Raw genomic sequence first — 20,307 nt, 5'->3', positions numbered from 1 at the left:
CACCAGTTTATTAAGGCATCATCCTGGGGGAAATGGGAACCCCCATTTTTCTCCCCTTTATTATTACCTCGGTATTTCCTTCTAAGTTCACGAAGCTGTCAGTGCCCTTCCTATGACTGTTTTCCACGTTTCTGATCCCCAGTGTCCCTCCCTGCCTCCCACCCATTATCTGCACTGTCCTCTCCAGTCTGCCTGGGCCGCAGCCCAGTGCCCTGCCTGGCCAGCCTCCCTGGCTCCCCCTCTGCAGTGCTGAGCCGGCTCCACCCCCACCCCCCTCTGTTCAGGCCCTGATCCGCTGTAGCTCAGAGGTTGAGTGCCCCAGCTCAGGCCCCAGGGGCCGAGGACAGACCTGAACACATTAGCAACCACAGAGGCCCCTCTCCAGCCTGGGCAGAGGAACCCCCAGTGCAGGGCATGGGGGTGGGCGGCCCCCCCAGGTAAGTGCAGATATGAGCCAACCTACCTCATCCTCCCTCTGTCCCCAACACCTTCCCTGGTGTTCCAGCCGGTAGTTACCCCCCACTAGCACCCCCAGTTCCTGGCTTCCAGCTCTGGTCAATACTGACGATGAGTTTTCTCACTATCCCATTATCCCTTTAAGAGGCATCCCCTCACTCTCCCTATCCGTCTCCATTTCATAAGACATTTACTTCATTCCTCTTCTAATTCTCCCTCAGCCGACTTGTCTACTGACCTCTCTGAGTCCTGTCGCCTGTCCCCACCCCAAGTTCTTTGTCTGTCTGTCTCTCTCCAGGTCTCTGTCTCTCTCTCCATCTCTTTGTTTTTCTGAGTCCATCTCTGCCCCCAGCCCCTTTGGGTATCTGTCCCCCCAGCTCACGCCACTGTGACCTCCTGTTTCTCTGGGTCTCTGACTCTCTCTAGGGCTCTTCGGTCTCTTGTCCCTCTCTCTTTCTGTGTCTGTCTGTCTGTCTCTCTCTGGGTCTCTGTCCCTCTCTCTAGGTCTCTTTCTCTGAGTCCATCTCTGCCCCCACCCCCTTTGCCTCTCTGCCCCCCAGCTCACGCCACTGTGACCTCCTGTTTCTCTGGGTCTCTGTCCCTCTCTCTATGTCCCTGTCTCTCTGAGTCGGTCTCTGCCCCCCAGCTCACGCCACTGTGACTTTGCATCTTCTTTGGGCCTAGTGACCCCAGTATGGCTGGGTTGTCTAGCTGCCCTGGAGACTAGGAAAGGACAGAAGTTCGTGTTCTGCTTGGTCAGTGGCCTCCGTTGGGGCTTTCTCAGTACCCTCTGTCCCCATTACTTGGTGGGGGCAGGGGTAGGGGTGCCACCCTGTGTGAATGGGAGGGGCGGGGTTGTTGGCTTCAGATTATATTGTGACTTTGACGTGAAGTTGAAGTACCTTAAGCCCTGTGGCTCCTTTATATGGAAACATTAAGCTGCTCTTGTGGGTCAGGTGGAAGGTGGGGGCGGGGGGAGTGTGGGTCAGTATCCTTCCCCCATCTTCTGTGGAGCAGCCTAGTGCTGGGCTGTGGGATGCAGACGACTCCCTGAAGGTGAAAGTCCCACCCAATACAGGGTGGATACAAGTGTACCTCAGGGCAGTGGCAGAGTGAGGGTCAAAGGTTTGGGACCCAAGCCAGCTTCCCACCCTAGCATAGGAGCCCCAGATTGAGATGAGGTGAAGTTCTTGGCCCCTGCTACCCTGAACAATCAAAGGTGAACCCTGGAGGGAGTAGGTACCACGGCAGCTTCGGGTCCTCCATATACACATGGCCTGTCCACACCAGCACTGAAGCAGCTGCGGTCTCACGGGCTCAGCAACCAAGGCCTCATTGGTGTCTGAGCTTGCCACCTCTCTCTCCAGCTGAGGCACTTGAGGTTGGCTGATTCCACCTCCCTCTCTCCCTGGTTAGCTCTTGGAAATTATTGCAAAGTAGGAATCCTGCCACAGAGGCTGCTCATGATGCTCGTTACTTTCCACATTCCAACTGTAACCTGCTCTTGAGAGACTAGCCTGCTTCCAGTCCCGAGAATGACCTTCAACATTCAGGGCTGCTGTGCTGACTCAGTCTAGCTCCATCCACTCAGCCCTGAGCCTCAGGTTTGCACCCATCAGGGGGCCTAGTGACCCCTGCTGGACTTTCTGGATGCCATGGAGACCAAGAAAGAGGTGCATGGTACTCTTGGGCCATAAGTGCCAAACTTCACACAGCCTTCTTACTTAGAACACTCAGGTCCTCCCACCAAAGCCCATGTGGTTCCATAGAGTCTAGTGTGCGTACAGGGGTAGAAAGTCATAGATTGAACTGGTAACGCTTGGACCAAATCAGCCCTGTAGCAGCTGGAGGTGAGGCTGAAGGCCCAGACCTGTCCTCTGAGGCTCAGGAAGGTCCATGAAACACCCACTATACCCACTGTCAGAACTGATATGTCCAGGTCAGAATTCAGCCTAGAGCTGCCCACGGACTTCCAGATACCCTACCTTTCAGGGTTGATCTCCATCCCTCAAATGAGCAAATCAAAACTCTTGAAAAGGAACCCTAGGCTACAGTCTAAACCAGATCAGGCCTTGAGTCTTTTTTTGTTTGTTTTTTGACAAGGTCTTGCTATGTAGGCTGGCCTGGAACTCACAGAGATCCACCTTCCTCTACAATGACCAGCAGGCCCTGGGTCTTTATGACTAGAAGGTACTTCCTTACTGGGATGATATCCCCATCCTTGTTAAGGAAACTGAGGCCCAGTAGGAATGGCCTCAGATCACCTGGTGAGGGCTGAACCTGCTTATTAGTAGCTTCATTTGAAAATAATTCATTCACTCATCAGTGTATATGATGTTTTGTTAAAGGAGTGCTGCAGCCTGAAAACCCGGGGCCTGAGGCATGGAACATATGTGTTCTGCAGCTGAGCCCCAACCTTACCCAGCCAGTGGTTGTTAGTGTGTCACAGTTAAGCGGCTATCATTCTGGCAGCGCTAGGACATTTTTTATAACTCTAGAAAGAAACCCTACATCCTTTCCCAGCCTACCCTTTTCTCAGATGGAGGTAACACCCACATACCATCCCATGTGCTTAGAGTCACCTCCATATCTGAGTAGTGCTTTAGGCCTGTGATCCTTGCACTCAGGAGGTGGAGGCAGGAGGACTGGTTCTAGGCCAGTCTAGGCTATGAAAACTTTGTCTCAAAAACAAACATCTCCAGATTGTAATACGGAACAATGCAATGCTATGTAGCTTTACAGTATTGTTCAGGGAATACTGATGTGTGAAAAGGTCTGCGTTTGACTGAGTTCAGTGAGTACAGATGATGTAGATAAAGGGAACTAAAGAATACTGAATTGGCGGCTCACACTTAAAATGTTTTTGAGGTACATCCATGCTTGGCATGGCCTGTGTTCCCACCTGCTCTAGGGACTGAGATGCAGAGATCTCTTGAGCTCATAAGGTAGCCTCAACAAAGAAATGATTCATATGGTTGATGTTGGTCCCTCATTCCTTTTTTCTGCCAGGTAGAATCCTTGTTACTTGTCTGAGTCAGGGCCTTTCGTAGCTCAAGCTGGCCTCAAATTCTCCATGCTTCTACACCAGCCTCCTGAGTGCTGGAATTGCAGTATGTACATTGCACACCACGTCTGGGGCTTCTTTCTCTCCCGACGACGCGTGGTCTTGGTGATCACCAAGGGCCCGGTGCTGAAGTGAGCAGCTGTGGTCGATGGCAGGCTGTATCTGTAAAATGACATGGTTTATCTCAGAACTCTGTTCCTGGTGCTAGGGGCGGACCCAGCTCAGTGCTGGAGCACTTGACTACCCCCTACCAGTAAGGGGCTAGGGGAATACACGGCTCAGTGCTGGAGCACTGCCTAGTATTCAGGAGTTCCACACCAGTACCATCTGAAAAACAGAAACCGCGAAAGTGTAAGTTCATGTACAATGCTTACAGCAGTCTGAGCCACCAATTTGGCGTTCTTCATAACAGCATTACACTGACTAGAAACCCTCTGCTACAATTGCAGCTATCCCCAAGTTTCATATGGCAGGATATTCTTTTTTTTTTTTTTTTTTTTTTGGTTTTTCGAGACAGGGTTTCTCTATGTAGTTTTGGTGCCTGTCCTGGATCTCACTCTGTAGACCAGGCTGGCCTTGAACTCACAGAGATCCTCCTGGCTCTACCTCCCGAGTACTGGGATTAAAGGCGTGCACCACCGCCGCCCGGCCGATGGCAGGCTATTCTTAAAAGTTGTCCCCTAAGTACTGGCCCACGCAGTAGATGGAGCCGGTGTCTTGGCTGGTGGGTCCTCTAGTTCCTGGTACCCCTGACGTTCCTGCCCATCTTTTGTTCCTACAGGTTTGGGGCGCCCGCCCCCCGCTAGGCCAAGTAGAGGGGGGTCTCCCCGCCCAATGGGCCTGGCCAGGGCCCTGCGCCGCCTGAGCGGCGCGCTGGAGTCAGGAGCCGGTCGGGCTGGCGATGAGGAGGAGGCAGGGGCCGGGCTGTGCCGCAATGGGTGGGCGCCCGGGCCGGTGGCTGGGAGCCGGCGCCGCGGGCGCTTCGTCAAGAAAGACGGGCACTGCAATGTGCGCTTCGTGAACCTGGGTGGCCAGGGTGCGCGCTACCTGAGCGACCTGTTCACCACATGTGTGGACGTGCGCTGGCGCTGGATGTGCCTGCTCTTCTCCTGTTCCTTCCTCGCCTCCTGGCTGCTCTTCGGCCTGACCTTCTGGCTCATCGCTTCACTGCACGGCGACCTGGCCGCCCCGCCGCCCCCGGCGCCCTGTTTCTCACAGGTGGCCAGCTTCCTGGCTGCCTTCCTCTTCGCGCTGGAGACGCAGACGTCCATAGGCTACGGGGTACGCAGCGTCACCGAGGAGTGTCCGGCCGCGGTGGCCGCCGTGGTGCTGCAGTGCATCGCGGGCTGTGTGCTCGACGCCTTCGTCGTGGGGGCAGTCATGGCCAAGATGGCCAAGCCCAAGAAACGCAACGAGACACTGGTCTTCAGCGAAAACGCAGTGGTGGCTCTGCGAGACCGCCGCCTCTGCCTCATGTGGCGGGTGGGCAACCTGCGCCGCAGCCACCTGGTGGAGGCTCACGTGCGGGCCCAGCTGCTGCAGGTGAGGGGGGGGTTCCTGGGAACTGGGGTGAGGGGCGCAGGTGCGGACCCGGCTGCTACAGAGGTGGGGTGCGTGCGTGTGTGTGCGCGTGTGTGTGCCCGCGTGTGTTTAGGGGAGGACCAGTTGCCGGGTGTGGGAAGATGGGAGGTGTGCCTTCTTCAGCACCTTGAATAGCAGAACTGTGGGCCTCCTGGAGAGGTAGACCAGGAGGCAAATTCCTGGAAACCGGGGCTTGAGAGACTAGAACACCTGAGAGCTTCTTGGCCTGGAGAGTAGGTAGGAGTTACTGAGTGCTCTAGACATGGGCAACCACACCCGCCCTCAAATGTTCCTTCTGGAAGCTCCCAGCAGCCAGAAAGCAGGGAAGTCCCTGTGCAGCAGCCTGAGATGTGTTTAGTGGGTGTTGGGGACTCTGAGGCCTTGCCACTATCTAGGGCACAATTACCAGGAGAAAGGAAAACAAGAGCAGCTCAGAGCAGCTCTCCTATCAGCCTCCTACCCAGTGAATAGAGCACCACGGGGCTAGCAGCCTCCTCCAAGCGCTGCTGTAGGACCGTGATGCTCCTAGACTTGGCGGCCACATTGTTCAAGCATCTGGCTTCCCAAGAAACCATTGACCTGCAGTCGGCATTGGCCAAGTGGAAGCTGCACTTGAGGCCAGAAGAGGGGGCAGGTGACTGTGGGAAGTACAGCTCCCAGAAGCCTCTGGGGCACAGAGAACAGATCCCCAACCATATCTGACTCCTCCCAGCCCTTTGAAACACCAGGATGACTTAGGGGGACACTTCTTCCAGAGGTCTGTGGGGTAGTGACACATTCTGGAAGCGGTAAGTGGGAGACAAAACTGCCAGGGTCTAGTATAACACACTCTTCTCCATGGGCTCATACCCATACTCAATGGGATGGAGAGAGGCATAGCTACCTGACAGTGGTGGAATCCTTCCTGTTGGAGCCAGAGCGCTCTCCCGTGTCCCTTTCTCCCCAGATCTCCATCCTACTGTCTTCCCCTTGCTCCTGGGTTTCTGGTCCTCCCCTGGGAGCGGGCCTCTGACCCCTCCCCTAGGTCTGTCTGTCCCCTTATCTCTGAGTCTGTGTCCCTTCCTCTTGGGGTCTCTGTCTCCCTGTCTGTCTCTGTCCCTTTCTCTGGACCCATGTTCTCCAGGATCACTTTGCTGCTCTTGGTTCTTTCTTTGGATCTTTATTCCTCTCTTGCTGAAATCTTGGTTCACCTCTCCGGCTCTGACCTCTTGCTTCTGCACAGCCCCGTGTGACCCCAGAGGGTGAGTACATTCCACTGGACCACCAGGATGTGGACGTTGGCTTTGACGGAGGCACCGACCGCATCTTCCTCGTATCCCCCATTACCATTGTGCACGAGATTGACTCGGCCAGTCCGCTGTATGAGCTGGGGCGGGCAGAGCTGGCCCGGGCTGACTTTGAGCTGGTGGTCATTCTTGAAGGTATGGTTGAGGCCACAGCCATGACAACACAGTGCCGCTCATCTTACCTCCCAGGTGAGCTGCTCTGGGGCCACCGCTTCGAGCCAGTCCTCTTCCAGCGTGGCTCCCAGTATGAGGTTGACTATCGCCACTTCCACCGGACATACGAGGTCCCAGGGACACCAGTCTGCAGTGCTAAGGAGCTGGATGAACGGGCAGAGCAGGCTTCCCACAGCCCTAAGTCGAGTTTTCCTGGCTCCCTCACTGCGTTTTGTTATGAGAATGAACTTGCTCTGAGCTGCTGCCAGGAAGAAGAGGAAGATGAGGACGCTAAAGAGGGGACTTCAGCAGAGACCCCAGATAGGGCTGCCAGCCCCCAAGCTCTTACACCCACCCTGGCACTGACCCTGCCTCCATGACAGCTGAGGTCCACTTCCCCATGTGACTCCCCTTCCCAAAAAATGACAGGGATGGAGAGCTTCCAGCCTCTGTTGGGAGCGGAGCAGGGGTTTCCAAGGACCAGTGTCCTGCTGGAACAACCATTCACCATGAGGTTGTCTACCACAGATAACACCAGACCTTCATTCCTCTGCTCCATTCTCACTCTCAAGACCCCTTTATGAGCTGGATTCCTGAGTCTTACCAGAGCTGAGGGATCCAGGTTTCTGGGTCATCCAAGAGGCAAGGCATGAAGCCTGGATTCTGGTTAGATATGCAGCTTCAGGGGAGAAGATGTCGATGTACACAGGTCAAGAAACAAAGATTCAAGTGACGATGCCTGTGCTACCCTCAGGAGGAAGGGGGTAGAGCACTCCAAGGAGCATCAGGATTGACCAAAGACTGAATGGTGACTGGACGGTGTATGAAGAAAGGACCTGGTGGTTCCGGAAAGGCCACGAGTTGAGATTCTCTGAGTCTAGGTTGACATTGGGGATTCTAGAACAGGTTGGCTAGAGAATGGAACTGCTCCAGAAACTATAAAGCTGTGTTTCTAGAAAACACACAACATTGGTAGGTGTGAGTTTGGAAGGACTAAGATGACATGAGGTTCCTGATGCTGGAGAACTCTGGAGTACTGGCTGTTTAGGGTCCAGCTAAGGGCAGGTGAGACTGGTTTCTCCGTGATCCACAGGGTAAATTTTGTTTTTGTTTGAAGTGCCATTCTTAGAACATCCAAAGGAATCAGGATTCTGTGGTTCAGGGTTGATCAGAGTCCGGGTGGGAGTCTAGATGTCTATGATTTGCTGACTTCACTTCGCTCAGCAGGGTTGTGGATCTCCATGACCTTGGGTGACTTCCTGTGGTGGTTCTGTAATGCCAAAAGGAATCAAAGCGCCACAGACCCAGAGCTGTCCTTTCCCAAAGCCTAGACATCCTAGTCACCTTCAGGTGGACAGCCTGGTAGTTCCAGGAGGCAGACACTCTTCTGGGCGGAGCTTGTAAGCAAGAGCCTAGAGGATCACAGGGCTAACTAGGGGGCAAGGGAAGGGAGAGGCTGAGGCTAGTGAGCCTAAAATATTCTGGAATACTACACCTAGTGATGTATGTCTACTTCTCAAAGATACTATATATGTGTGTATTATGTATGATATAAATACAGATCTCTATCTTTTCTGTTTGTTCCTGTAGTAAGATATGAACAGTCAACTGGGGCCCTTTGCAGAGACCTGGGAAGATTTACTTTAAGTACCTTGGGGACTTTGGGCAAAACTTTCCTGTGTTGCTTTGGGTTTTCCTGGAACAACGGCCACTGGAGCTTGATGTTCTCCCAAGCAGGATGCTCCTTCACCTTGTGGAGGCTAGGATACAGTAGGAACAGGTCCTAACATTCCTGTTCCCACCCTCATGCTGAAACCACAGCCTTCCAGGGGCAGTTGGGAGGGGACACTGACTTGATGGCTGCTCCCTTACTGTATGTAGATTATAGGACCAGCAAGAGGAAGTCCCCAAGGGCCAGTGTCACCACCCCCCTGCTCCAGGCCAGGGGCTGGGGATGGAAGAGGCAGCTGTTATCTCCAGGGTTACGTTCCCTGTGAGAAAGGTGGAGTTCTTAGGGGAACCTGTAACTGTATTAAAGGCCCAGGAGCTCCAGCAGGGTGCCTGTGTTTCTGGAATGTTGGTCCTTGTTCTTGGCCTTCACCCATAGTACAGCCACCTAAGTGCCCAGCAGGCTGGTGGCCAGCCTCAGGGGAGCTGCCAGAAGAAGGAGGTGTCCTCACCCATGTTCCCGACTGAGAGCCAGCCCTGGCGCTGGCTTGCCTGAGTGCTGAGTCCACCCATGCCCTCTTCTGGCTCTCATCTTGCTTTATCCTTCAGAATCCCCAGGTAATAACCGGACAGGATTAATTAGCTGGAAGCTCTCCCACCTCCAGGTCTAGGGCAGGGGCTAGGGATGACAGAGAGCATGGTGGAGAAGATCCTAAGTGAGGGTGAAGAGGCAGGAGCATGTAGTTCTATTGGGAGGGAGAGGGTGGAACAGGACTGGGGCAGCCAGGTCTCCACAGGGGAGGGCATGGGTCAGGCCACTCATAAAGGTCAGAGAGGGGATTAGGAGGCTCCATGACTAATCCAAAGGATTAACTGAGTCCTGGCCCTGAATCCGTCCCTACCTGGGCAGCCCAGGGACACAAATGAGGACAAGACCTGGAAGTCACTTGTGGGCCTGTGGTTTACAAGTGTGTCAGAGTACCCCTCACTGCTTTCCCTGCAAAGCAAACGGGTTCTGAAAGGAGGGAGGACCTTAAGCACAGGGGCCTGGAGAGCTGCCGACAGAGAGCCAGTGCAGGCAGAGGATTCTGCGGGAAAAGGGGTGTCTTGGGAGAATGCCTGGGGAAGGCAGGATCTTAGGAGGAGGAAGCTAAGCTAAGAGGGAGAGTTTAGGAGAGAGGAAGAGCCTGAAAAAGAAGTGCTGGGTAGAGCCAGTGTATTCAGGGTACCCAACACATTTGGAAGAGAAAATGCCTTTATTTACCATCCTTTGACTCTGAGGAGACTGAGTTGTGTAGGAAAATCACAGAGGTGGCACAGAAAGGGTTCAGAGATAGCAACCGCCTGAAGAGACTAGCCTGAGAAAGGAGGCAAAAGACAGGCCTGAGCGGCTCCCAGTTGCTTGGCAACCGCCGCGGTCAAAAGCTAGCTTGCAGGGCCAGGAGGTGTGGCTCCGGGAAACAACTCCAGGCTGAGACCCCGCCCTTGACAACAGGACTAATCAAATACCGCCCCCTAACAACGAATTTCTGAAAGGTTTGGCAGCCCTAGTCTGGCTCGTGCGCAGGCGCATTCCTCCCTGCTCCACGAAGCCCCACCTCCTTGTCACTCCTTTTTGAGTTTTCTTATTGGAGGATAAAGCTGCCAAGGATTTTCTTTTGTTTCGGAGGCGGGAATCACACATCCTGCCCGCACTCCGATTGGTCACTCTAGCAGTCTATCGCCAGCTGTACGTGCCTGCAACCGCTTCTCGTGTGCCTATTGGTCCTGGAGATGATCCTGCGGCGTCGGGGGCGGAGCAGTCGGGGAGATCCACAGCGGATTGGGTGGTGTCAAAGCGAGGGGCGGGCCCCACCGGCCGGGCGGTTGGGCCGTGAAGGGAGAGTCTTTTCGGCGCTGAGGACGGGCGCTGAGGAGGCGGCGGTGGCTCCTGGGGCGTTTGAGCGGGCTCACTCGAGCCCGCGGGCCGACGCGGACGCAGGCCCAGCCGGCGGAACCGCCCCGGACTCCCCGCGGGCATTCCTAGCCGCCATGGAGGACGGTGTCTACGGTAGGCCGGGCGAGGCGGACAGGCGGGCTGAGTGGCTCCCAAGCCCAGCCAAGGACAGCCGAGCGCTAGCGAGGCGCCTTTCTGCGCGCGGAACGGGCTTCCGGCACGGCCCAGAGCCGGGGGTCCCGGGCCATTGTTTGGGCCGAGCCCTCTTCCGGCGGCGGCGGCGGCGGCGGGCGGGGCGGGGCAGCGAGAGCGGGGCGGGGCGTACACCCGCGCTAGCCACGGCCTGGCTTTCTTGCTGCAAACCTTGGCTTTAGGACCTTCCTACCGACCCTGATCCAGGGTCCTGATGCCCTAGCTTGTCTTCACCGTGCACCCAAGATTCAGACCACGGAGCCAGGAGCCAGAGCCTTAGTTTCTTTCTTGGTTCCAAGAAAGGCACCCAGGATACAGGACCCCAACTCTCCCACCATGATGGAGCCAGGGATCTGGCCTCCTTACAAGAAATGTACCCAAGTCCACGCCAGGGTTCCCACCACGGTGGAGCCAAGAACCAGAGTCTTGGTGCCTTTCCAAGAAATGCACCCAGGGTTCAGGATCCCAGGACCTCAGCCCTGATGGGGGGGACCTGTTCCCTTCCGAGAAATACACCCCTGATCCAGGGCCTCAGATTCCCTGTGATGATGGAGCCATGAGCCCAAGGCCCTGTGTTCTTTCAAGTAATGTTTTCACTATTCAAGCCTCCCATTCTACTTGTAATGGAACCAAGGAGCCAGGGCCTCCAAGTAAAGTATCCAAAATTCAGAACCATGAGTTCCCAAGTGTGGTGATGGGTCCAGGATCCCAGAGACTGGTTCCTTTTCAAGTAAAATACCCAAGATGTAGGTCCCCACTTCCATGATGAAGCTGGGCCTCCATCCTTCCAAGTAATGGGCCCAGAAGTTCATCCCCAGACCTATTAAGAGATGAGATTCCCAGGCCTTCTGCCCCAGACTTAAGGGTTCAGGGTCTGTCTTCCTCTCCTCTAAGATTTCTAGTAGCCCATTCCTCTTCTGGACAGGAATTCAGGCCCCCAGCCTTAATCCTTTGTCAGGATGCAGCAACCCTGGCCCAGAACTCATTTCCTGACCCTGATTCCTAGAGCCCCCCGACTTGACTCCAGAGGAGCGTATGGAGCTGGAGAACATCCGGCGGCGCAAGCAGGAGCTGCTGGTGGAGATCCAGCGCCTTCGAGAGGAGCTCAGCGAAGCCATGAGTGAGGTGGAGGGGCTGGAGGCCAATGAGGGCAGGTGAGGACTGTGGGGAGCTCATGGGACACGGGGCTTGGCCAGGGACCTGGATGCTCAAGCATTGACCCTTGGCTGCTGCCTACCCTGCTTTTTCAGTAAGACCTTGCAACGGAACCGGAAGATGGCAATGGGCAGGAAGAAGTTCAACATGGACCCCAAGAAGGTTAGTTAGCTGAGCAGATATTCAGGCATGGTTTTGATATCCTAGGTTCTAGAAGATAATAGGTTTCCTCTAGGCAACAGGTTCCTGATCCAAGTTGCCCAAATGTTCCATGAATGTCCGTGTACTGAGGCCTCTGGGAGCTGGCCCTGTGCTGGGCAATCCTAAGACCCTGCCTCACTCTCAGGGATCCCCCTTGATGTAAGTGCTATAGTTCAGGGTAAGATATGGCAGTAAGGGGCTTCCATGTTTACAGCTTGATGGACAGGTATCTGCTTCATTTTTTATTGTATTGTGTAGTGTGTTCAATTGTTCTTCACACCTGCTCCTTGACAGACCCAGTTGTGCATGCTGGACTCAGTCAGGCAGAGGCTGAGGGAATGGGTTAGAGATGATACTTGGGGAGCTCTGTTAGGGTGGAGAGGCTTGGATGTTGAGGTTCATGGGGAGCAGCACTCTGCCTTGGCACAAATCTGGCCCTCTCCCTCCAGGGGATCCAATTCTTGGTGGAACACGAACTTCTGCAGAACACACCTGAGGAAATCGCTCGCTTCCTGTACAAGGGTGAGGGGCTGAACAAGACAGCCATTGGGGACTACCTAGGGGAAAGGTGAGCTGCCCGGCCTGCGCAGTACTCCCAGCCTCAATAGCAGCTCATGGGTAGAACAGGTTTGTGGCCTCCACCTGGGCCATGATATAATGGACTGGCTGGCTCTGGGGAGCTTGAACGTATAGGGAAGTGGTACCTGTAGTCATTCAGTATTGAAGTCTGAGTGTCAGTGGCTTAACCATGTACACACAAGCTAGTAGCATCTGAAAAGTGTCGTCTGGAAGTTTTGATCGTGGGTCAGAGCCACAAGTATATGGAGACCTTCTGTGGACATGTGAGTGCATAGGAACTAGGAATTCTTAGGTAAAGGTCAGTTCTTGAGATAAAGGTATCTGGGGAGCATGAGAACACCTGGGAGATGACAGCAGGTGGTCTGATGACACCAGGTGGTCTGACAAGCGACAAGAGCAAGGTGTCCTACTTACGCCAGGACCCAGCCCGTGGATGGAGGCAGGTGGAAGGTTCAGCTGCTGTGAGGGCGGCCCAGTAAATGAGATACGATGCTGCTATCTCTCCCATCACTCATCCTAATGGGGCTCTCTCTCCCTTCAGGGAAGAGCTAAACCTGTCCGTGCTCCATGCTTTTGTGGATTTGCATGAGTTCACCGATCTCAATCTGGTACAGGCCCTGCGGTGAGGATGGGGCAGAAATGCATGTGCCAGGGCTTTTTTAGTTGTGAGGGGCAAAGCACTCCAACAGGGACAGACAGCACTTGGGAAATGACGTCTCTAAGAAGACAGTCAGGTGGGGCCTCCTGCGGGCTTCCTCTTGGGGTGCTCAGTGGATCCTCCTACATGTCAGCAAAGCACCTGGCAACCTCAGGCCAGTTTAGCAAGCCTGGGGGTGGGAGGGAGTGGGAAAAAGGCTCTTCTCTGTAGACCCACCAGAACCCATGGCCGGAACCTACTGGTCTGATCAGATTACATGCCTGCAATTGAAACAGCCCCTGGGGCGAGAGATTTGAATTCTGACTGATGGTTTTGGGGGTTGGGGTTGAGACACCATTTCACTGTGTAGCCATGATTGGCCTGGAACTCTGTGTAGACCAGGCTGGCCCTGAGCTCAGAGAGATCCACCTGCCTTTCCCTCCTGGATGCTGGGATTAAAGGTGTACATCACCAGACTGGGCAAGGTTTGGATAATGATTTGTCCGCTTCTAACAGAGACTAAGAAGCAGAGTGTTTTCCAGCCCTGAAACCTATGCTGCCCCGCTCCTCCCCTAACCAGGCAATTCCTATGGAGCTTTCGCCTCCCTGGAGAGGCTCAGAAAATTGACCGGATGATGGAGGCCTTTGCCCAGCGATACTGCCTGTGTAACCCTGGGGTCTTCCAGTCCACAGGTAGGACCAGAGGGCAGGACATGGACCTGTAGTCTGAGGAAGGAGTGCTGGAATCTGGACTGGGTTTGAGGGAAGAGGCTGGGATCTGGCTTCCCGGATTATGAGGGGACAGGACAGAGGTTTTGGGAGGGTCCCGAGTCATCACCAGCTGCCTTATTTTATCTGGTGTAGACACCTGCTACGTGTTGTCCTTCGCTGTGATCATGCTGAACACCAGCCTTCACAATCCCAATGTCAGGGATAAGCCGGGCCTGGAGCGCTTTGTGGCCATGAACCGGGGCATCAATGAGGGCGGAGACCTGCCTGAGGACCTGCTCAGGGTCAGTACTGTTCCCAATCTCAGCACCCCTCGTGCTCCGGGTCTGCCAGTGCTTTCCGGCCTCTCAGCCCTTGGTTCTTTCCTGTGTCTCCTCTCAGACTCTTTTGGGTCTTGATCTCCCATCATCTTTGAGAACTTAGCAAGCTTTCCCGCCATTATCCCTTCATCTTTTTTCTTCACTCTTCCCATCTCTACTCTTTGTTTCCCTTTCCTCCCAGTTTGACCCTTTTTTCCCATGACTTCCCTAGAATTTCTAACCTGTCTCTTGCCCCTCAGAACCTCTATGACAGCATCCGAAATGAACCCTTCAAGATCCCTGAGGATGATGGGAATGATCTCACCCACACCTTCTTCAACCCAGACCGTGAGGGCTGGCTCCTGAAGCTGGGTACGTCCCTTGAGCCTGCTGGCGACCCTGCACGGAACACTAGTAGCCTGGGTCAGGACTGAGTGGCCTCAGTTTTTGCACTTCTGAGAAATTCATACCTGAAAAACGGGGCTAAAAACAAGAGCAGACGTTGTGTGTTTGCTGGGCCTGTTAAAGTGCTCCTAGCCCCACCTGCTCATAGCCTGGAGCCTTCTGTGCCAGGGCCCGATGAACCAGGCTGTTAGCTCCCTCAGTAAACCCCCGGGGCCCAGGACAGGTCAGATGTTCAGCAGAGTGTTTGCCCTGGACTTGGCCTTGCTGACAACTAGCTGAAAAGTCAGTCGGCCCCAGGAGAGCCAACACAGGCAGGGATAACTTCGGGCTTCAAGCCTGGCTGGGGAGGGAACAGTGCAGCAGTCATAGTGTTTAGATGGCTCTTGAGTTCCTGTTTGGGAAGGGAGATTGCAGGCAGTCCTTGTTGAAATGTGTGATATGGCACCATGTATTAAACCACTGCTCAGCCATCCAAGGCCAAAGAGGGGGGCTGCTGTGACCAGGAGAGTTGTTCTCAGCACTCAGTGGGTTCTGTGTGACCCCCGAGGACCCTAGGCTAATGTAGACAGGCTCTGGGTCCAGGCAAGTCATTAGTTACCATTACAGCTCCCCAGATACTTAAGAGTACAGCTAGGTGTCTGGGGCTGAGCAGGGGGATAGTGGGAAGGCTGCATGGTCACTGCTCAGAGACCAAGTGCGAGGGCCATAGTGCAACAGTTGGGTGCTCCCTGCAGAGTAAGGGCCAGATAAGAAGCAGGCCTCACTTTCCTTGGGTTCTGGTAAGCAGTGGTGTTGGCATCCCTCCAGGTCTCAGGTCCTGCGTTGAACTGTGCACTTGAAGCAAGGCACTGCATCTTCACAGCCACTGCTCTATCCTGGGAGCTGCACAAGGCCCTAGCCTGGCAGCACCGACCCTGGCCCCTTTGTAGGGTGCAGGGAGGTCAGTAGACTCACAGATCAGGTTCCCCAGCACACAGTAGTCTCCCTGCACGTTAGAGGGAATGAGCAAGAGGGCACTTCCCCCACGTTCATTTGGAGAAACTGAGGCTCAAAGGTGCCCTGCCACTGAGATGCAGGGGCAAGAGTCTTGTCATGGCCTTAATATTGACCTTCATGGCTAATGGAACCGTCTCTACTCCTCCAGATGAACCTACTGTTCATCCAGAGGCTACAGTAGGCCGTCTTGTTGCAGACAAGATGTGTGTGAGTGGGTCTCCAGGCTGGAATCGGAGAGGGCCAGGGATTTCCTGAGATCATACAGCTAAGACTAGCCCTACCCCTTAGGTCAGAGTAGAGGATCTCAGGGAACATTTGTTTTCAAGGACCATTCTGGTAGGCTGAGCACCCACTGGGAAAGGTTGAAGCCAGGAGGCCAGGAGCATGGTGGGCAGGGGGAGGCCTTGGCTCCTCCCCATGTGGATGTAACTGGTTTTCTTCCTCTCTCCCCCTCCCCTCTGCCTGTTCTCTTGCTGTGGCTCTGGGCCCTGTGCATCCCTTTCCTGACCCCCTATTTCTGTCGCTGCGATTCTTGGGGGCACCCCATCCCTCCGCCTTCCCTTCCACACCTGGTCCTGCCTGCTTTCTCGCTGTCTGCCCCAGGAGGTAGGTACCTGGTGTCCTTGCCCAAACCCAATAAGATAGGGAGGGGCTGCCCTGGCCTTGGCCCAGGGGGAGGGGCTTGGGCCTGTGCCAATAGAATAGCCAGAACCTGTGGCCCAAGCAGGGGTGCCACTCCTGGGGCCCCAGCAGCCTGTCCTTGCCTGCCTGTCTTTTCCCTCACTGCCTCTGTCCTAGACCTAAGAGCCCTACCTTTCCCCACTCTGCTCCCCTCCCCAGCGGTTCCCCGCTGAGCCCGGCCCCTCCCACCCCTTCCCTTGCAGGGGGCCGGGTGAAGACTTGGAAGCGTCGCTGGTTCATCCTTACAGACAACTGCCTCTACTACTTTGAGTACACTACGGTGAGGGTGGAGCTTGCAGACATAGGCCAAGATCTGGGGGGCAGGGCACCCAGCCCTCACTCTTAGGGAGGCACTGGGGAACCCATGGAACCTGAACTCTGACTCTGCCATCTAGGACAAGGAGCCCCGAGGGATCATCCCCCTAGAGAACCTCAGCATCCGTGAGGTGGATGATCCTCGGAAGCCGGTAAGATTCATGGGGTGCCCTTAAACCTGTGCCTCCCTGTCGTGGCCCAGGGCTGCTCTGACCTGTCCCCTCTGTATCCTAGAACTGCTTTGAGCTTTACATTCCCAACAATAAGGGACAGCTCATCAAAGCCTGCAAAACCGAGGCGGATGGTCGGGTAGTAGAGGGGAACCACATGGTGTACCGAATCTCAGCACCCACGCAGGAGGAGAAAGACGAGTGGATCAAGTCCATCCAGTGAGCCTCATGGGGCTGGAATCTGAGTGGGGGCCGGGCCTGGGCCTGAGGCCATTGGTCCTCATCAGACCCCTTTTTGCAGGGCTGCTGTAAGCGTGGACCCCTTCTATGAGATGCTGGCAGCAAGAAAGAAGCGGATTTCTGTGAAAAAGAAGCAGGAACAACCCTGACCCCTGTCCCCAACTCCATTATTTATTTTGGAGGTGCCCCGCCTGGGTGGCAGGACCCCTGGGCCCTGGGGCTATGGATCCTGGTTCCCCGTTTGGAAAATCACCACCTCTCGCTCCTGTCTCCTTATTTGTAATTAACATGTTGGTAATCTTATTAATTATTGAACCCCTCGCGCCTGCAGATGCCCTCATTTCTTGGGTTTGGGAGAGCCGAGAACCCATCCTCTTGACATTAGTCAGGACCCTGGGTGGCACACAGGGTGGAAGGCAGGTGCTTCCCAGATGAGTCACGCAAACCCCGTGCGTGCCGAGTAAGGGGGATTTCGTGTCAGGGATGGTATTCAGGTACAACATACTCTCAAGATGTGCTCTGCCCTTGAGGGCCAGGCCACCATGTTCTTGTGGGGCCTGTGATCATTAGGGGGCTCAGGAGGGAAGAAGTCCAGAGAAGACCCTGTGTGGGACAAAAGGAACTGGCTGTGCTGTCCTTGGAGAGCTCCAGTGTGGGCTGGAGAGGGCACAGTGGTACCATGAGGTGCATGGATGGCCTTGGAGGTGGGTTTTTGTCAGAAGGTCTGGGCATGTGTGCCCTGACTGGAGGGAATCTTAGTGAGGGTGGTAATGCTAAGTCCCTGACTGGTCCTGTCCTCTTGTGCGTCTGCTGGAATAGTGACTCCAGAGAACAAAGACCCAGTGCCTGCTGCCCACCTTTGGAGCCAAGAAGTTTGCATTTTTGTTTTCCTGTCCCGTGGTGAGCTTAAACTGTGAATCCTGCCTCATCCTCCCAGTTCTGGCATTAGAGACTGCTAGCTACCTTGTCAGACCTGAAGTGGTATTTCTAGAGGAATTGCCACTCCCAGCATGCTTTAGCATGCAGGCCTGACTGGGAAGGAAGGATGCTACCCTGTGGCCTTCTGGGAACTGAGATTCCAGAAGGTGTATATTGGATCTGCAAACCGCTCTTGGGGGTTTGTGTCTTGCCTTCCCTTGGTATAGGTGCCTGTGGGTGTCTGCCCAACAGCACTGATCTAGGGAAGGTACCAGTATCCAGATTATATTCTAGGTGGGCTCTGTGGCTCAGGCTGCATGTCAGTAGACAAAGGCAGTCTTGTCTCCTAGCTATTAAAGTTTTTCTGGAGTTTACCTTGAAGTTGGAAAAGAGGCATGAACTACTTCCTCCCCAGGGCCAGTTGTGAAATGGAGAGTCCCAAATAAAACGGAATTTCCAGCATCACCCAAAGAACCAGGAAACACTGGGCAATGAGTCTTGTTTCAAAGGTTCTTAACCACCCTGTGACCCACGGTGTCTGCTTCCATGGGTTGAACTCAGGACTTAGGACAAGGAATGGTGACTGGGCAGCAGAGAGGCACCATGTGGGATATGGGTCCCAGTTTCCCAGCTGTGAAGGGCTCTGAACTTAGGTCCCTGGTCTCTCTCACCTTGGGACCAGATTTGCTTGGCATAGATGGGTAGAGTTTGGATTGGTGGGAAAGGGGTGGCTCTGAGCTGGATGGTGTACTCTCACAAAGTGACAAGGACATGGGGACACAGGAAAACACTAGCGGTAGGGCATCCTCACCACAGGTTCCATTGTCTGGCAAATGGGGACTGGTGTGGAACTGGTGTGGCTCTGTGGGGTAAGAGCAGGTTATGCAGGCCTGACTATGGGAAGCTAAGTCATGAGGCAGGAGTCTAGTGTGTTTGACGTGGTCAGGGTGATCTGAGAGCGAGTAGAGGGGAGAGTGGAAAGACGTCCAGTCCCCATGACCCAGTGACTGGAGCAGGAGAGAGTATGGAGGAGCCACCATGGTGGGCCCAGGGCTGGGATGATTGGCAGTGCCTGACCAAGGAGCTATAGGGAATGTTGGCCCAACTATTCAAGTCAGATAGCAAAATGCTTCAAACTGTCCTGAGGGCCAAGCATGGGGAGCTCAGGTGTCGGCAGAGGCAGGCTGAGGCAAGAGGAAGTGTTCAAAGCCAGGCTGAGTTGTAAGAGACCACACCTCCCCCAGTACCCACCAACATACCCACACACACACACAAAAAGTCCCCCCAAAGTGGGTGTTTGGACACAAGGCCACAGAGGGCGCCGTAAATAAAGCACAAACGAGTGCCAATGGTTACCTGAGGCCAGGCTGGCAAAACCACGGAAGAGTTTCCAAAATACTGATGGCCTTGGGCTTGGTCTTGTAGCCTCCAAAACTGTGAAGCAGTAAGGTTCTGTGGTTGAAGATACTGAATATGAGTTTGTGGAGAGTGCCAGAGAAAGTATACCCCTCCTTCAGACCAGGCATCCTGATCTCAGGTTCCTCCCTCAGACAGGGTCAGACCCTCAGATGCGGTCCTGGCCCCAGCCCTCCTCCCTCAGACTAGGGAATTGGGACTGGAGCCCTGCTCCCTGGAACTGGTAGGACATTAGCCTCTCAGACCTTGGGTCACTCTGCCTTTCGACACCAGTTCTGGTCCTCTTCATTCACACTGAGACGCGAAGGTCCTGGCCATGCTCCCCCACCACACACACCAGTTCAGGACATAGCCCTTTCCCCTCAGACCTGAAACTCCTGGCCTTTGCCAGGTATAAGTGACTGGTGCCTTTAATCTCAGCAGAAGCAGGCTGACCCCTAAGTTGGAGGCCAGCCTGGTCTACAGAGTGAGTTCTAGGACAACCAGGGCCACAGAGTCAGTCTCTCCCCATCACCTCTCTACACACACACCCCAAAATAAATAAACCTGGCCCTCGTAAACCTGCCCTTGCCCTTTCTCAGACTTGGCATCAGGCCTGTAACCCTCATTTTTTGAACTAGGACCTCAAGGCCTGGCCCACCCTACTACCATGACTCACCCCAACCTGGGCTGGCATGCCTCTAGATCACGTCAGTGGTGAGGAGGGTGAACCCTGCCTGCTGTAGGGTTTTCCTTGACGCATGTCCTGTCACCTTAACTTATAAAGCAGAGTATACCATCGTACTCAAACCCACCCCTTGCTCTGCTTCTTCCACCATGCAAATTCACTCGCTTCATGTACCAATAAATATGGTCCCAAGTGTGGGGGACAAGGGACCCTAGTCCAGAGACTGAAAGCCTAGCCACAGAGAGGCTAAAGAACAGGCATCCACAGGAGGAAGGGAGACAGGCCAATGTGGGCAGGCAGGCCAGGCAGTGGCTAGCAGATCAGTTCTGAGCGCCTGCCTACCACCAGTACCTGGCCTGGCCCTGGGACAGCTTCTAGACCCTGCAGGAACATGGTCACCACCACAATTGTCTGGTCCCAAGCCATCACTGACTCCTTGTGGAACATGGAAGGGTAAGTTGAAGCTGCCACCAATGTCAGAGGCTCTAAGGAACAGAACCAGAGCAGGGAGGGAGAGGCGGGCAAGCCCACCGCTGCATGGGCACCTTGCCTTGGGGCCAGGA

At 54.7% G+C, this 20,307-nt stretch overlaps 2 protein-coding genes across 2 annotated transcripts; both read left to right on the top strand.

Annotated features, from left to right (window-relative positions):
• The first annotated feature begins 15 nt into the window (after positions 1-15).
• Kcnj14 (potassium inwardly rectifying channel subfamily J member 14) lies at positions 16-8,121 on the top strand. Its single transcript, XM_052714458.1, has 3 exons — positions 16-437; positions 4,302-5,062; positions 6,324-8,121. The coding sequence occupies exons 2-3, from the start codon at positions 4,355-4,357 to the stop codon at positions 6,918-6,920; spliced, it is 1,305 nt and encodes a 434-aa protein (XP_052570418.1). The 5' UTR covers positions 16-437; positions 4,302-4,354; the 3' UTR covers positions 6,921-8,121.
• A 1,923-nt stretch (positions 8,122-10,044) lies between these two features.
• Cyth2 (cytohesin 2) lies at positions 10,045-17,058 on the top strand. Its single transcript, XM_052714455.1, has 12 exons — positions 10,045-10,258; positions 11,343-11,490; positions 11,587-11,653; positions 12,142-12,260; positions 12,813-12,893; positions 13,489-13,601; positions 13,773-13,921; positions 14,197-14,308; positions 16,222-16,298; positions 16,414-16,485; positions 16,568-16,722; positions 16,805-17,058. Exons 1-12 carry the CDS (start codon positions 10,240-10,242, stop codon positions 16,890-16,892), a joined length of 1,200 nt encoding a protein of 399 aa, XP_052570415.1. The 5' UTR covers positions 10,045-10,239; the 3' UTR covers positions 16,893-17,058.
• The last annotated feature ends 3,249 nt before the right edge of the window (positions 17,059-20,307 follow it).

Source organism: Peromyscus californicus, unplaced genomic scaffold (assembly GCF_007827085.1).
Source record: "Peromyscus californicus insignis strain IS unplaced genomic scaffold, ASM782708v3 Scaffold_4__1_contigs__length_199733344, whole genome shotgun sequence".
NCBI lineage: Eukaryota > Metazoa > Chordata > Mammalia > Rodentia > Cricetidae > Peromyscus > Peromyscus californicus.
Note: the sequence above shows the minus strand (reverse complement) of the source record. Positions and strands in the feature narration are given on the sequence as shown.

Excerpts from the sequence above, each read along its gene's own strand:
- Kcnj14 (XM_052714458.1), top strand. The coding sequence starts at position 4,355 with ATGGGCCTGGCCAGGGCCCTGCGCCGCCTGAGCGGCGCGCTGGAGTCA. Across the intron at positions 5,063-6,323 it reads TGCGGGCCCAGCTGCTGCAG|CCCCGTGTGACCCCAGAGGG; the intron begins GTGAGGGGGGGG and ends GCTTCTGCACAG.
- Cyth2 (XM_052714455.1), top strand. Across the intron at positions 12,894-13,488 it reads AATCTGGTACAGGCCCTGCG|GCAATTCCTATGGAGCTTTC; the intron begins GTGAGGATGGGG and ends TCCCCTAACCAG. Across the intron at positions 13,602-13,772 it reads TGGGGTCTTCCAGTCCACAG|ACACCTGCTACGTGTTGTCC; the intron begins GTAGGACCAGAG and ends TATCTGGTGTAG.